The sequence below is a fragment of the Apodemus sylvaticus genome, chromosome 22 (assembly GCF_947179515.1).
Source record: "Apodemus sylvaticus chromosome 22, mApoSyl1.1, whole genome shotgun sequence".
NCBI lineage: Eukaryota > Metazoa > Chordata > Mammalia > Rodentia > Muridae > Apodemus > Apodemus sylvaticus.
Window position 1 is genome coordinate 41,730,162 of NC_067493.1, and position 17,468 is coordinate 41,747,629.

General features: G+C 46.7%; 2 protein-coding genes across 2 annotated transcripts in view; one reads left to right on the forward strand and one right to left on the reverse strand.

Moving 5' to 3' along the window:
• The first annotated feature begins 6,770 nt into the window (after nt 1-6,770).
• Nucleotides 6,771-7,239, forward strand: LOC127672689 (cytochrome c oxidase assembly factor 3 homolog, mitochondrial-like). Its single transcript, XM_052167997.1, has one exon. The coding sequence runs from the start codon at nt 6,781-6,783 to the stop codon at nt 7,156-7,158; it is 378 nt and encodes a 125-aa protein (XP_052023957.1). The 5' UTR covers nt 6,771-6,780; the 3' UTR covers nt 7,159-7,239.
• A 4,167-nt stretch (nt 7,240-11,406) lies between these two features.
• Tmem132c (transmembrane protein 132C) overlaps nt 11,407-17,468 on the reverse strand; it is a 303,815-nt gene continuing 297,753 nt past the window's right edge. Inside the window, exon 10 of the mRNA XM_052167638.1 lies at nt 11,407-12,886. Within this exon, the coding sequence (XP_052023598.1) occupies nt 11,696-12,886 (1,191 nt within the window). The 3' untranslated portion in view covers nt 11,407-11,695. The remainder of the gene's footprint in view (nt 12,887-17,468) is intronic.

The following is a 17,468-nucleotide window of genomic DNA, read 5'->3' on the forward strand; positions in this document are numbered from 1 at the left end:
AACTGCTGACCACCACATATACTTCTGTAAAGTCTTGCTTGCTTGCCCGCCCCACCTTGTGGTCTTAGAGTATAAAAGCAGAGAGCAAACTGGAAATGAGAGTGGAACCTTTTAGGAGCTGCCCTGGCTCTGTTCCCCGTCTGTTGACATCTTCCTGTCACTGTCAGTTGCCGTTTGCTTATTTTGGAAGGATTCCCACAACACCCGCACCTCTGCCAGTTCATGGTTGACTTTTCATTGGTGTTTGAAGATGTGTTCTCTCAGCTTCCTGCTCCTGCCACCATACCTGCCAGCTGCCACCCTTCCCCACCACGATGGACTCTTATCCCTTTGGAAGTATAAGTCCAACATAAACTCTTGCTTCTACAGATTGCTTTGCTAGTGGTGTTTTAACACAGCAATGAAAAAGGAGTTAATACAACCACCAATGGGGATTATGTATTCAAACAGTGACCAAGTGGGAACATCTCATAGCTGCTGCTAAAATTCCTTCCCAGGAGGAGACATATCAATGTTCACCTCTTCTTCTAAGATCCTAATATCAAACTGAGGCATGATTCTGTCAAAATTCACTCAGGAACTGTGGCAGTTTGAGTAAGTATGGCCCCCATAGACTCATGTATTTGAATGCTTGGCCATAGGGAGTGGCACTACTAGAAAGGTGTGGCCTTGTTGAGTAGGTGTGGCCTTGTTGGAGGAAGTATGTCACTGTGGAAGTGGGCTTTGAGGTTATATATATGTTCAAGCTACGCCCAGTGTGAGATGCGGTTTCCTGCTGCCCGTGGATCAAGATGTAGAACTCTCAGCTCCCTCAACCCCACTTCTGCTTGCACTCTGCCATGATTCCCACCATGATGATAATGGATCGAACCTCTGAAACTGTAAGCCGGCTCCAATGATATGTTTTCCTCTATAAGCATTGCTTTGGTCATGGTATCTCCTCACAGCAATAAAACCCTAAGACAAGAATCAATGAGTCTATTGAACTTACTTACAAAATGTGGGTGAAGGTTACTTATAGGGGTGTGGGTACTCTTCCCTCAACAGATCACACCTGGAAAGCCTTAACGAGTAGGGGTGAGGAATTTTCCCTCTAGCCACACAGATAGAGGCACACACACTCTAGTCTTCCCCGGGCTACATCCACTAGTCCCTCCCTGAGACAGCCTAGCATACAAGAGATGGTTGGGAACTGCTGTATACTCAAGTGAGAATCTCATATCCCTGTCCATTCCTCCATGAGGGGACATAATCAGTCAGCAAGCCCAGCTGGGATAGTTCTTCCACAAAGGAGCACAGCCAAACTCCTGAAGATAATTGTTACTTGGTTCAGAGGACAATCACTCACAGCCCACAGGAGCACCCTTGTTTTCTTGTAATCTTCTCTCTCAAAAGTTTCATCCCTAGACACACTCCATGACAGGAAGTTTAAGGGAAGACATGGGTAGATAAGAATACAGGTGGAGCAGAGCAGAGCCAGGCTTTCTGACATGAGGTCCAGGCAAGTGCCCACCTTGCGCAGGAAGAGGGCGCCATGGAAGATAAGCTCTGATCTTCCCTGCTTTTAGAGACTTCTTTTCTCTGCTTATCTATGCAAGCTATTCTCCAAGATCCTCCATGACACAGAACATGGTCCTACCTGTCCATCACACAAATTCCACAATGAGTACTGGTCTTTATAAAAAGCATAACGTCCCCCTCAAGGGGTCCCTACCAAAGCCAAAGGTATTTTTTGCTGATGTTTAATTAGATAATAGGGGCAATTGTGGTTAGCTCTTAGAAAAATCACCACTTCTCCTGCTCCATGAATCATTTTCAGAACTTAAGAAAAAGAAATTCAGCCTGTGACTTGAGTATGAAAACAGAAAACCGTTTCTTAAAGTGGGAAAGTCCTTCTAGATTGATCAGAGTCAAGAGTTCACAGTTTGTTTCCAGGGTGCCTTGAATGAAGTTTAATATTTTTCCTCCCCTGGGGAGGGAAGGAGGGGTGGAGAGAGTGCAGATTGTGATCCTTCGCTGATACAAAGCATTAGGAAGGAGTCGATTTCCTTAGAGGCTCTGGGTGAGCTCAACACAGGTGTTCAGATCCTCTCTGGGTATTGTCAGTCTGCGCTGGTCTCTTACATACCTCAGAGTCACATCTCAATTCACCTCTCTTCATAGGAGCAAAGGCAAGAGGAGACCTTCCTGAGCGTGGTATCCAGACAACAGCCAACCTGTGTCCCTAGGGCCCAGTGCTGGGGGACTCAAATCCAGTCTCAACAGAACAAGGAAGGTTAATGGAGGCATTCTTCACCATAGAAGTTAGCAATGAGACCAGAAACACTACTTTCCCATGAGCAGATTTAGCACCGTGTGACCTGGTGATGTGTTTTGCTTCCACCAAATTAAAAAGTCTCATGGTGTTTTAAGCCTGGCATCATCACCAATTACCAGAGGAAGGGATGGGGTTATGAATGGCTTTGCCCACTGCCACTCATAAGTGCCTGAGCTTGCCAAGTTTTATTCTCAAATGTATACTGTCATGATTTTAGAACAGTTTGATCGCCCCAGAAGAAAAGAGACTTGGTTGTCACTTCTGCAGTCCCCGCTGTCATCTACATTAAGCAATGATTACTTCTTGTCCTAGCTGGCTTCAGCTGTCAACTTGACATAGCCTAGAGTCATTTGGGAAGAGAGTCTCAGTTGAGGGATTGTCCAGGTCAGATTGGCCTGTGTGCATGTCTGGGGTTGGGTGGTGGTGGTGGGGTTGTTTGTCTTGATTGACTTGGGAGGGCGTGGCCCACTGGGGGCAGCACCATTCCCTGGGCAGGTGGTCCTGTACTAAAGTAAGAAAGCCAGCAAGCTGAGACTTCCATGGTTCCTGCTTTAGTTACTTCCTTGAGTGAGTTCCTTGGTCGGCAAGCAGGCCTACCTTTAAGTTCCTGCCGCAACTTGTCTTAATGATGGACTATATAATCTGAGTGTGGAGAAATAGAATCAACCCCTGCAGGTCATCCTCATGCAACCACCCTACTGGATTTTTTCAGTGTTGAGATTAAAGGTGTATATTGTGCCCAGCCTACAAGTGAGTTTTTGTGTGAGCTCCTGTTCCCTGTTCTTCATTGTTGCTATATCTTGTTGTGGAAACTGCTGAGGTACAAGCCAGGGTTGTCTATCTGAAATGCCAATAACTAAAATCACTGAACAAAGTAAATGTCTCTATCATCTGAAAAGCAGTCATGGTGACCAGTCTCCTACATTTCTCCATCACTGGCAAGACTCCAGTGACATGTGACCCACCTCTGGCTAAGTTTGACCCTGAGGCGGGGGTTGATTCCCCTAGAGCATGTCAGTTGTGGCTTCTGCTGCCACCATCTGTGATGTCTTCAGGAAGGAGGTCTCTCTCTGGTTCCCTGATTCCCTCTGTTTCTCACTCCACTCGCCCTGTTTCTGTCTTGCCCTCCCCCCCAGGCTCTCACTGCCCAGATGTATTGATCCATGCTCTTCAACATCACCAAGGAGCTGATCAGAAAGGCAATCTTTAAGCCTCAGCTTCCCCAACGCTTCACCCGGCTTCCACTGGAGCCACAGGTGGCAACAGATGGATACAGAGGACCCAGTGCAAGTGTCTGGGTCTTGAGCCTTGTGTGTGTGTGACTCCCAAGACAGAGATGTGTTAAGAACAGAGAATGGCGAGTACGCACGAAAGTCTCACATGTAGGCTGGGGGCAGTCTCCTCTTCATGTGGCTTCTGTGTGACAATCCTCTATGCTATGCATGCAGTCACCATATCCCTCCTTCCCCACCATGATAGATGGAACCCCCGAAGCTGTGGACCAAAACTGCTTCTGTCAAGTATACTGGCACAGTCATGAGAGCCGTAACTAACACAGGTAGGAACACTAAGGGCTTGTTCTTGCATGTTCAATATCAAAAGCTGTGAACAGTGGGGACTGTCCCTGCTGGAGTCTCAGGGAGACTCCAAGTTAATCTGCAACAGAGTCTGCAAATTAATCTGCAAGTTAATCTGCTAACAGAGTCCTGCTGTGTCCTCTATCTGGCTGGAAATTGCCCTACCTCTACTTTGGGTCCACCCAGATCCTCAGCCTGTGACCCTATTTGGAAGTTGGGGCAATGTAGATTTAATTATTGAACACCATTAATCCTGATGGATTAAGGGAAGCCCTAGACCCATGTAATCTCATGTCTCTTGCTTTCTCTGCTTTGTTATGTCTGGACATACCCAATGCACCCCTACACCCTCTTTATTGGTACAGTGGCTCCTCTCCATGGCTGAAGGGAATTGCAGCCAGCCACACAGCTCTCTTCAGTGTCCCCACAGAGCCTTCCAGAACATTCAAAGGTCAGTAGAACTGGTAGAAGGGAAATCTTGACCCTTAGCTTAACCTGGACTTTAAAAAAAAAAAAAATCAGTGAAATTTCACAGTCAGGTGATTTCCTTCTACTTGGTGACTTTTTTTTTTTTTTTTGACAGGGGAAGAAAAAAGTCTGTTTGAATAAAACATTTTGGTTGGTAGAAAGTAAATTGGAAAAAAAATATGCCATAAAGTGTCTCATTCTCTGAAACGTAATCTAAGGTTTTCCCCGGAAGCAAAGTGGTGCTGGGAGAAATTGGCCTCTGTCTCTGGCTGCTTCAAGTCTCTCTTGACACAGATTTTCTGGTTAGCCTGTCTGCCTGTAAGCAGAATTCAGCTGTCAGAGCCTCGACTTTCCCATGTTTGTTTAAGTTTATGCTGTTCGGAAGTAACATGTCTGGAAGTAAATGTGCCTCGTGTGAAAACCTGTTGGGAGCTCAGCGTAGCATCCTCAAACTCAACCCAGGATGGCTGTAGCCAAATAGCTGGACACTGTGCAACCTGGGGCAAATGTGCCCACTTTACAAGGTGGTATACGGGTGCCATCTGGCCTCTGTTGTTTTTTTTTTTTTTTTTAAGATTTTAATTATTTATTTTATGCAAGTGAGTGCTCTATTTGTATATATGCCTGCATGCTAGAAGATCCCATTACAGATGGTTGTGAGCCACCATGTGGTTGCTGGGAATTGAACTCAGGACCTCTGGAAGAACAGACAGTGCTCTTAACCACTGAGCCATCTCTCCAGCCTTGGCCTCTGTTCTCTTAAGGTTGCACAGGGAGGGAAAAATGGATGGTGTGTGTGTGACCCCACTGTTTTTGCTATACACAGGAAACTCATCTTTGTATCCCCATTGTGTTTATTTATGTTTTGGTCCAGCGTGTCCTGGCCATATCCCTTTCTATCAGTCCTCATACCCAGACTTCCCTCTGTATTTTGTGCAGAGCGGTCCCTATCTCAGATGCACCTAGAGGCTCAAGTTAAATGGCATTCCCCTGAGTGGCCGTTGTTGACCTTCTTGATGGCCTCTCAGCCTCATTAAAACTTCACTGAGTTTTCATAATAAACCATAAAAGTTATAAATATAAAATATAAATATTAAAATATAAGTAAATTTAAAATAATTAATACAATTTATTTGTTTTATTTACATGTGAGTACACTGTAGCTGTCTTCTGACACACCAGAAGAGGGCATCGGATCCCATTCCAGATGGTTGCAGGAGCCATCATGTGGTTGCCGGGAATTGAACTCAGGACCTCTGGAAGAGCAGTCAGTGCTCCTAACCACTGAGCCATCTCTTCAGTCCCTTAATATATTTTTTTAAACATTAATTCTCACATCCTTTGAAAATTTCAGACATGTATATACCTATCTTGATCACATTTACTGCTCACTCCCCATTTCAACTCTTTCCAGGACTGCCCATAATACCTCCTCTCTGTAACTTCATGCCTTCTGTTCCCATGGGCTCAGTTAGTGCTCCTTATATGTTCATGGGTGTGGGGTCATCCACTGGGACATGGGAAACCTACCAGTAGCCATACTCCTAAAGAAAAGTGACCTGCACCCCCAGAAGCAATCAACTGTCAACAGCTCCTCAGCTAGGGTCATGGCCCCAGGAACCCCTTCCCTCTCCATGCTGGGGTTTTTAACTGGCTTGATCCTGTGCAGGTGACCACAGCTGCTTTGTGCTCATGTGGGCAACAGCCACATGGTGTTCAGAGGACAACATTTCACAGCTTCCTCCCATCCTCTGTGTTTTATATTCTTTCTGCCTGTTCTTCCTTGGTGTTCCCTGGGCCTTGGGGGGGGGAGGGGCTAAGCCCTTACAATCTCTTATTCTCAGCACTTTGAGCAGAACTGTGTCTCTGCCTTAGCCACCATATGCCACAGTTAAGAAGCTTCCCTTTGCAAGGCTGCGAGCAGTACAAATCTAAGGGTATAGACATAACCATGTAGAAGGAAGTCTGATAACATGACCATTTAGAAAATTGTCATCAGTAGGTCCTCCTATAGGACTTAAGTCTTCCTGAGCCATGGGTGTTGACCATCTTAACAGTGACAGACGTGAATTTCCTCCTGGGGAGCAGGCTTCAATCCAGTCAAGAGAGTGTTTGGCAACCCCATTAGCAATCTTGCCATGGCTTGGGGAGATAGCTCAGTGGTTAAGAGCAGTGATTGCTCTTCCAGAGGTCCTGAGTTCAACTAACTCCCAGCAACCACATGGTGGCTCACAACCATCTGCAATGGGTTCTGATGCCCTCTTCTGTCTAAAGAGAGCAATGGTGAATACATTAAAAACAAACAAACAAACAAACCACAAAAAACCCCAATCTTGTCATTGCACCAGTGGCTCATCTTGCCTGGCAGGTCAGTACTGTAGCTTCTAAAGATAAGACCTTCGAGGGCGGAGCAGCAACATGGCAGCTCCGGGAGCTGGTGACCCTCTGAATGCTAAGAATGGAAATGCTCCATTCGCTCAGCGCATCGACCCGTCGCGGGAGAAATTGACCCCTGCGCAGTTGCAGTTTATTCGGCAGGTCCAACTTGCCCAGTGGCAGAAAACACTGCCACAGCGGCGAACCCGGAATATCATGACCGGCCTGGGCATCGGGGCCCTGGTGTTAGCAATTTATGGTTACACCTTCTACTCGGTGGCCCAGGAGCGTTTCCTTGATGAGCTGGAAGATGAAGCCAAAGTTGCCCGAGCCCGCGCTCTTGAGAGAGAGAGAGAGCGTCAGGACCCTAACTGTACCGACCATCTTCAAACTGCTGGAGCCCCTGTATATGTTGAATGATGCCTGGTGGTCTCGCAGCATCGCTGGCATACTAACTTCAGGCTATGATTGAGCTCAAGAAGCCAGAGACTATGCGTTTGGCCAGTGTGTGGGGGGCTGGGGGAGGATTGCTTACTCCACATGCAGTTTGTACAGTTACTCAGCCCTTTTTATTTCCTTGTTTGAGAGGTATGCGACCTTGCCTTTCCCCAAACTTTGTGGTTTGCCCCTTCACCTCCCAGGGGCCCAACTGTTAAGGGGGAGGGTGTGGCCTAACTACAGAGTTGGAACCTAAAGTGGGAAAGATAGGGTCAAGTTAAGAGTAATAAAATGAGTCATCTCTCCCGAAGCCAAAAAAAAAAAAAAAAAAAAAAGATAAGACCTTCGATGACCTTTCTCCCTCAGCAGCCTGCCTAGCACCTTCTGATGCTATGAAAACATGGTATGTTGATGTACTTTTGTAATACCAGGCTTGGGTGTGTGCATGTGTGCGGTAGGAGAATTGGTGCAAGTCTGAGGTCAGTCTGGGCTACGTATTGAGCTCCAGTCTAGCCTGGGCCACAGATAAGATTTGGTCTCACAAAAAGTGTTTCTTTTAAGCAATGTTTATGGGCTCCTTTAAGTTTTAAAAATAAGCTGGGGCTCTTGTTTATAGCAATTAGCTTTGAGAATTGAAATGCACACAAAATCATGTGCAAAACTGAAGATGAAAAAGACACCCTCTTCTGATAAGGTGTGGTACTCATTTCTCTTTCTAAAAGGAGAGGGGAGGTTTTTTTTCAGTCTCTTTTTATTTCTTTGGCTTTTCTTTGTCTCCCAAATGTCATGTAGTGGACCTGATTTTTTTTTTTTTTCTATAGCTCCAATTCCATTTTTAACCCAAGATAATGTATGTAAAGCTTGCATTCACATGGTAATTTAGATCATCCTCTTTGGATACAGAATCCTACTTTTGTCACATTCTAGCTGTGACCTTAAAGATGATGCTTTGAGCTGGACTCCTTGTCAGTGATAAGGTTCACACCTCTGTGCTGGGTCCATAACTGGACAAGGCTTAACACAGGTCCTGGCATAGAATAAAACTCCATTGAACAGAGTCTCATTTCTGTAGTGAATACTGGTGTTAATAGAGATATGAAGGTTTCCATGTGAACTTAAGAAGTATTCTATTCCTTTATTTTGACCATCATTGTGTGTGTGTGTGTGTGTGAACAACTGAGCGTTGTTCTTTAGAAGCTGTCCACACATTTTCTTTTGAGACAGAATCTCTCCCTGGCCTCCAATTTGCCCTCAGGCCTAGCTTTTTCTGCAGGGATAGAGTCGGAGGAGACAACTGCAGTTCCTCATGCTTGTCTGGCAAGTGCTCTTAACCAACTGAGTTGTCATCCCAGCCCAGCTCATTTGTGAAAGACCATGAAAAGACTGCGTAAGTCTGTCAAGGAATAAGAGGTGACACTCGAGTAGCTGTGTGGCTTACACCTGCCTACAGTTGTCCACTTCCGTTTTTGACTGCCTGCCCCCTAGTCCCACTCATTACCTCACCCTTTGTAAGCGAAGGTACAGCTAGTTAGCTGGTGCCAAGTAGATTGTTGGATTTTATGACTAGAACCAGATGAAGAAACATTAGCTTCTGTAGGCTCCTGTCTGCAGAGAGAGATGTTTGAAAGACAGTTGACATCCAGGTCCTTGGGATAAGTTAGATGCCCTGTGCTTGTATACAGTGAAGATATGAGTTCACCATAAGAGGGAGGCTGGGCAGAGCTGGTGGTTCAGAGAGAAGGTGGTGAATCCTTGAGGGCACATCTAATTGATTGAGGGTCTGACAATAGAAACCCCAAGTGTCTATGTGAGGTCATATTTGAGTCGTAAGTTTGTATTATAAGAGTCATTTGGGCTGGGCAGTGGTGGCACATGCCTTTAATCCCAGCACTTGGGAGGCAGAGGAAGGCAGATTTCTGAGTTTGAGGCCAGCCTGGTCTGCAGAGTGAGTTCCAGGACAGCCGGGGCTACACTGAGAAACCCTGTCTCGAAAATCCAAAAAAAAAAAAAAAAAAAAAAAAAAAAAAAAAAAAAAAGAGGTGTTTGGATCTGGTGAAAGATCCCCGGTGACTGAAATAAACGAGAAAGGTTGATCTCTTTGTATTTTCATGAGTGTGTGTGGTCCACACGGGTAGGCTTGCTTACATATATGTGGAGACGGGATGATGTCAGGAATCATCCTCCATTACTTTGAATACTACCTTATTCAAAGAGGCAGGGTCTCTCAATCAAACCCAGAGCTCACTGATACAGCATGTCTCCATAGCCAGCTTGCTCTAATGAATTGTGTCTCTGCCCACCACCCAGTATTCAAGGATCTGAACTCTGATCCTTAGGTTTGTGCTGAAAGTAATGTCTGCCACTGACCCCAGTTTCCTTTCAGTGGTTCCTGGGATATAGATTGTCATTGATGAGTATTGATGACCCATTAGGCTCTAGAGTCACATAGGGGATAAATGTCTGGGCATGTGTGTGTGTGAGAGAGAGTTTCTAGACTGGGTTAATTCACAAGGGAAGACCCACCCTGAATGTGGGCAGCACCATCCCACGGGCTGGGGTCCTGGACTGAAGAAAAAGGAGACAGCGATTGGAGCACTAGCACCCACCTCTCTCTGCTTCCTGACCGTGGATGTGACCAGCTGCCTCGAGGTGCCCTAGGCTGCCCTGCTGTGACCCTGAGTGGATATGTGATCAAAACTGTCCATCATCAGAATAACTCTGGATCTGCCCAGAGGTGAAGCAGGGGAGGGGCAAGTGTACTGTTTCTTCTTTAAAACGTGAGTTCTTCTGCAGGCTTGTGCCTGTCAGGATTGGAAGACAGGAAGCAGATAAAGTAAAGAGAGTCCCACGAGACACTGACTTCTGAAGCATGGCCAGCGCTTTAATGACAACTGCCACCACAGGTGTAAATAAATAGCTTTCTTAAAAATCTATTGTAAATGCTACAAATATATGTGTCAAAGGTCCAACCAAGGTCACTAGGCTTCCGAGACCTTTTCTCAGCTACTGAGTTTTAGTGATAGAAACAAAAACATCAAAACAATGGCTGTCCCCTGGTCTCTCTGTGAATGCTGCTCTGCTGAGGGTCACAGTACCCAATGTCCTCTTCCTTCGCTGATGGATGGAGAGCTCCAGGCTCCGGACATCCTAGCTTATCTGCGACCTCCTGCTTTTCATGCAAACGCTCGGTTTTGAGTGGATATGACACTGCATTGTACTGTTACACAGCCACACTGTTCAAAGCCACAGTTTGATGGACAATCTAACATAGATTTTTTTTTAAAAAAATCATTTTGAGTGTATGCTGGTTCATCCTGCCCAATAATAAAATCAGATAACTCAACCCCTGCCCCCAAACGTCTTTTCTGTTTGTTCAGTATAGTGTCGGCTGTATCTTGTGGTAGCCATGGCCCATCTGCCTGACTCTGCTTACCTTGCACTTACAGACTTCACTCACAGCTCTCCACACAGAGGCATCCCTATGCCCACAGTGATGGAGACACCGATTGAGTCTCTGACCCCATGGGAAGTGGCCAGGTGTCAGAGGCTGCACTCTGTTCTCTTGTGAATACTATTCCACTCACTGTGAATACGATTCCACTCACTGGCCTGACTCAGCTGATGATAGATTGTGGAGTGTACTCTCCCCACGGAAGGAACTGTGTACTTCCTATATTGTTAACAACAACAACAACAACAACAACAAAACCCAAAAAGAATTTCAAACAAGCCAGATGATTTTAACAAAGCAGGGGCAATATAATATAAAAACAGGCTAATGTTACAATGTAAAGACTGGACACATTGATGCTCTTCCTAAAAAGAGGGAAAAAAACCCTATCTAATGAATAGAAATATAATTTACATTTCATTTAGGAAAATATACCACTTGGTCCTCAGAGATAAACATCACATTAAATCAGACGGAAGCCGAGGACCCCAGAAGGAAACATGGAAGCAAAAAGAAATATGGAATCAAATGGAAATTTCTCGTTCTTTCTAAGAGGTGACCAGTGTTCAGATGTGCCTCTCCTTGGGCACCAGGCTAACAGACCTGGACTGTCCTCAGAAACATAAAGATTGAATTAAAATGGAGGCCTTCTCTTAGCAAGCCCTATTTTTACATTTTGTTCCTTTATTAGAAATATAAACCGACAGTCATTTGTGGTTTTTTTTATTTGTCTTTTTGTATTTTTTTAACAAATATTTTTTGGTAGCTTGTCTGCAGTGTATTTTGATTCATAAAATAACTCTCATGTGTGAGCAGTTCTCTTTTCGGATCCACTCTGCCTCACTGAAGAGGCAGAGACTCAAACTTCTGGAAACCTACCATCCTTAGCTGCTAAAAAAACTGCTTTAGTATAAAAACATCCCTTCCCAGCTTCTAACCCGCTACCTGGTATTTTGTGGGCCCCAGCTTTCCTCATTCAGTCCACTGGGAGCTCCTTCCATCCAGCTACTCTGCTGAGGGAGGGAGGAAAGGAGGCTCCTGTCCCAAGTTGGTGAGGAGGTCAGAGCACTACACACTGTCTTGGAACTTTTCCAGGTAGGTTCTCAGTTCCTTGGGCGCGCCCACATCCAGGTCTTGACAAACCCACTTGATGTCATCTTCCCTACTGAGGATGGAGTTCACCGTGGGGCAGCTGTCCTCGGGCGGGATGGTGAACGTAGCAAACTTTACCTTCTTCATCTTGGAGGTGGGCGAGTTTGCAGGCTCCTGCCTGGGCTCCCTGGTCTGCCGTCCCCCGGAACCCGGTGACCTGTGGACTTGGCTCTGCATGTGCTTTTGGGAGCCACCGTTGAGAAGCAAGTGGTTGTTCTCCTCACAGCCTCCCAGCCCTCGGTCTATGATGGTCGTGTGCTCGTCCTGGGGTGGGGACAGGTCCCCAATGTTCTCCAAGAGCTCTGCCTCATTGCCCAGCCACACCCAGTCATGAGAGTGGGTCATGGATGCCTGGCCTTCCAGAGGCACCTGTTTGTGCCTGTACTTGAAGGCAAAGGTGGCACAGTTAATGAGAAAGACAAGGATGGCCAAGCAGAAGACACCCAGGAGGGCATACATCCCAATCTCTAGGTCACTCAGACCATGGGCTGTCTGCATCAGACCATTCTCCTCCAGTGTGCCTCCGGCCTTGGCCTTGGGAAGGTCCACATGGGCCGGGAAGTTGGTAAAGTCAATGGGGATGCTGTGTATCCTGGCCCCATCCCGCCTGCCACTCTTCCCCACATTGTTATCTAGCAGGGACTTGGTAGTGGTGGTGGCGCTCAGCAGGGCCCCTTCCTCACGATCCCCAGGAAAGTTGCCATGGTGTAGGTCATCCTGGCCTGGGCGTTCTAGATCCTGAATCTTCTGCCGACGATCACTGGCATGGTTCTTGATGTCCTCCTCATCCTTTTCTCCAGTCTGGCTGGAGTCAGCATCATCCCATCCAAACTTGACCCCCACGTGGCCAATGCCAACAGCCAATACACTCTTGCGCTTGGATTTCTGACAGGCCTCAGCGATGGACATATCGACCCGGAGCAGTGGGCCCTGGCCTTCTCCTTCAGCTACCACAGTGGGCCACCAAGGCGAGAGGGGTTGTTGTGGGATGGACACGACAGCCTCATCCAAAGAGATGGCAGTCAAGGAGAAGTCCTTGGTGTCATAGATGTCCAGGGGTGTCACTGAGCCATCACTGAACTGGAGCCATGTGCTGATTATAGCTTCCTGCAGGGAGAGAGACCATGAGAACCACTTGGGAGGTGCCTTATCTCCAGGAACCCCATCTAAAACAGCATCAAAGCAACAGGAAGGGTGACGTGAAGTCCTGATCTAGTACCAAGGTACCAGGGAAGCAAATAGGCTTTCTGTCAGTCAGAGAGATACCATAACACAGTATCTAGCATAAACCATATGCTCGAGTTCATCTAGCTTGCAAGTTCATCTATCCAGTCCTGCATCAGCTTTTTGTTATCTGCCAATTACTTATTCCTGGGCTCTTTTAACCTCATAGGCCAACAGGGGTTTGTAGAGGTAGGAAGAAGAGGCAGGAATTACATCAGAGCCAAAGACCAGAAACTATAGGCTGGAAATGTGTGGCAGTTGGTAATGAGCATTTCTACAGTACATGAAGCCCTGAGTTTGACTAGAAGGGACTAGCACTGCACAGACTAGGAGTGATGGTGGACGCCTTTTACTTCAGCACTTGGGAGAAAGTTGGGGTCAAGAATAACAAGAGCTCAAGGTCATCCTGCAGTCTCAAAGTAGGTTTCTTGTCTGTCATGTGATAGTTAATCTTGGTTGTAGACTTAACTATTTCCAGAATCAACTGAAGCCTTTCTTGATACAAACTCTTGGGAGGATTTTCTTAACCAAATTATTTAAAGCAGGAAGCCCCACTCTAGACCTGGGCCACATTTCTAGTGGTAGCACAGGTAAAAGGACACAGAGGAAAGAAGCTTTGCTTTTTGCCTGCTTGCCCTCACTCTTGCAGGCAAGTCCATCTATTCTGTTGCTGCAGCTGGTGTTAAATCAAAACTCTTCAGGATTGCAACACGGACTGAAGGCCAACAGATCTCTGGGAATCATCCAGAACTCCTGAGCCAGATTGAGGCTGCTGAGACACCCAAGCTCACACACTGAACAATACCCAGCTTCTCTACCTTTCCACTATGAGATGGCCATTCTTAAACATCCTGGACCACAACCAGTAAGTCATGCTAATAGATCTCCTTTCAATGTAGGTATTCATCCTTTCAGTTCTGTCCCTCTGGAGAACACTAACTCAGGGCTCTCCCCCACCCTATGTTTCCCCACGGTCTTATAGGTACCTTTTGCTTTGTGGGGGGAAACAGGAAAGCAAGAGTATCTTCCCTTGTATGAGCCCGATGCACATGTCACACTCTTTGAAGGACTGTCAGGTGGACAGCAGTGACCCTTGGTGGGTTCAGCTCAGCCGCATCAGACTAAGAAAGCTCAGGCAAGTGTCAGGGGCAGAATCACTAAAAGGACTGTCAATCATTCAGTCAATGCCCAAACAGACACACCCAGGGCTTCATGTACCATTGTAGAGAACAGAAAAGGGAGTTTAAAAATTCCTGGACAAGAAATGCCCTGGACCTGTTTTCCTTCACCTGCTGGATAGCCCAGGGACAATACAGTGCAATGGTGGACACAGATCCACCTAGCTGGGATGCTCCTGCTGGAGCAATCTCCTTCAGCACCACGGACAGAACCACAATCTAGGCGTTGCCAGCAAAACCCTGGAACTTGTGAAATTCTTGAAGGGGAATCTCAAGCAGAGCATGTATGCCTGGTATGCGTCTGCTGATATTCAGAGGATGCTTCTCTTGTAAGTTTACCCAGAGTGTGTGTCTCAGCTGTCACATTAGCAAGAAGTTAGCAGAGCCCTGCTGTACTGGAGACTCAGGGGTTAGCCACTGCCAAAGTCCCTGTGGCCGGCTGCACCCAGGAAGGTTATGCGCAGCCTTTTCCTGAAGGCTCACTGAGAAGCATAGGCTTCTCACCGCCAGACCAGGACTGATTGTGGGAGCCTTTCTGACTGCTCATCGGTCATACCCGTCTTACACTCTATTGGTGCAGCAAGTGTGTGTGGTGGGGAGGGGGAGCCTCTCCACATATGATGGGGGGGATCTATTTCCTCTCTGTCACTGGTGGGAATAAGAAACCCCACACTCAGATCTGGTCTGGTGTGCCGCGGGGAGTGAGTGTGCTACTGTAGAGAAGGCAAGCAGGAAAACAGACTCGACGCTGGATCATTGAACACATCGAACCACATGGAGCTCCCTGGGAGTAGAGCGAGGTAAGGTAAGGCGACTGCTGCTGCACAAGGCTCCCCACAAGGGTCCCCTGATAAAAACAAACCGCCATCTGTAGGTGGGCAGTGGGTGTCACAAGAGGCATGTGAGAAATACACACAGGAGGTCTGAGAGATAATGGCTCAGTAGATAAAAACACTGGCATTGCAAGCCTGGAGACATGAGTTTAACCTCAAAAACCTGTGTCAATGTGAAAGAAGGGACAATAGACTCCTTAAGTTTGTCCTCTAATCTCCACATGTGCACTGTGAAGCACACACACACACACACACACACACACACACACACACACACAATACTACTACTACTACTGCTGCTGCTGCTGCTGCTGCTATTAATGCTACAACTAGAAAATAACAATTTACTATTAATAAGATGATCAGGCTAATATTGGAGATGTGGGAACAACTGGGAATGACTGAATTGAAATAAACCAGGAAAAAAAAAAGATCACTAAAGAAATAAAATGGCAAAGAAGAAATTAAAGCAGAAAGGACCAGGAGCGCAGAGGTGAGTGGGGAAGGGCAGAGATGTGCGGAGACCTTTCAAGATCTCTAGAAATGGAAAACTGAGCAGGGTAATGTTGGCACAGGCTGGCAGTCTTGGGACTTGGGAAGTACAGGCAGGAGGATCAAGAGCTGGGTGCCAGTTTCTGCTACATAGCAAGTTGGAGGCCAGTCCCGGCTACATGAGACTCCCCTTCTCAAAAAAAAAGGAGAGGGGGTGGGGACAGGTGGCTGAACCACTTGAGATGCTTTATGCAACAGACACGACACGTCTGAGGAGAGAGTTGGCTCACCAGCCAACACAGCCAATGTGTTTACTCAGAATTGGGGAGAAACAGAGAAACCAAAAAGGCAGGCAGGTGGAGATAGATAAAGGAGATCAAGAATTGTCAATAGCCTGGCTACAAGTTTTAGGAGGAATCTGGAATGAGGACAGAAATATTCTAGAACATTCTAAGCAATGGGTGACCCTGAAATACAACATGAAGGTAAAGGCAGAGACTTTAGGATGGTGCTGTGTGGGCACCTGGATCGGGCTGTACCTGAAGGCATGAATGCCTGCCCACAGGCTGCTCCATTCTGTTCAGGTCATTTGAGGCTGAGTCACTACTATTTGGAGTAGAAAACCCAGAACAAAGTTCTGTAGAGCAAGGGAGACTGCATTCAATGTCCCCCTACCCCTTTAAGCATGAGGACTATCTTTATTTGAGTCTGGGAGAATAACAGGGCAAGTAAATTGTAAATCTTGGCAGTTGCCAGGGAGGAGGAGGAGGGGGGAGGAGGAGGAGGAGGAGGAGGAGGAGGAGGAGGAGGAGGAGGAGGAGGAGGAGGAGAGAGGAACCCAGGACTTTTGAGTTAGGGTTAGCAATGGAGGCTGCAAGCAGCTGTGTGTGGGGAGTGGACTTTCAGAAACAAATGAGAAAGCTCAGAGTGGGAGGGCTAGGCAGGCTTAGAATTTTGTCCAAAGAAGAGAAGAAAAAAATGAGTAAAGAAGAGTAGTTATTCTTTTGAGTTAGTCTGAGCCAATTCGAAATCTCACGGTGGCGTGGAACACCTATCCTGCCAACCAGCAGCTCTGAGTTCCGCTTCCCATCATCTTCCATGATCAAGTTTGCACTCATCTTATTCATCTTCGCTTAAAGACATCCTCTGACCTAAAGTCAGGAAGGTCGAGGATTTAACACACAGTCCTGAGCACAATACATAGGTGGGTGTTATACTGATCCCAGCTCCTCTGTCTGCAGAGTGTGGTACATTCCTGATATTTTCCCATGAAAATATCTCGCCAAGAGCCTCGGTGGGTGAACTTGCCTTCACTGGTGGCTGAATGAGTGACACAGCTGTAGAACCTGCCTACCCTTCCTTGTACTCTGTCTGCTTTGCCTTCTGAGGGGGTCTTCATCTTTCATAGAAGTAAGGGAATCCCTGTGGAGACTCAGCTTGTAGGGGAGCTGATATGGACAGAATGTAGCCCCATGCCTTTCTATTCTTAGAGCTCCATCTGTGTTACCTATCACACCCCCCTTCTCACATTTACACCACCCACCAGAATTCCAGGCAACTCATCCCCCACCCGCCCTTTCCCACCCAAGCCTGAAAACAAGTGATGCTCATATTCTTCTAGAGTTTAAAAAAAGGAAAGCTATTAATGACACAGGCAGAAGTGTCAGTCTTTAATTTCTTATGACCAAGATAAAATTCTGTATGTTGTGGCTTGCTCATTTTAAATTAATGTTTCTCCCCACACCTGGATGGAGAAGAGAGTTAACATAAACCAAGCCCTTTTCTAAGGACAGTTGGGTTGAAACTTGTGGCCAGTCAGAGCCATTTCCATCAGCTCTGCCTTGTGACTGAGATCTGGTCCTTCATTCGTCTCATTACAGTGAGGCTGGAAACTGCATCAGGAAATCCAACACACATCTCCCAAGACGACAAATGCCAAGTGACTTCAAATAACACAGAGCC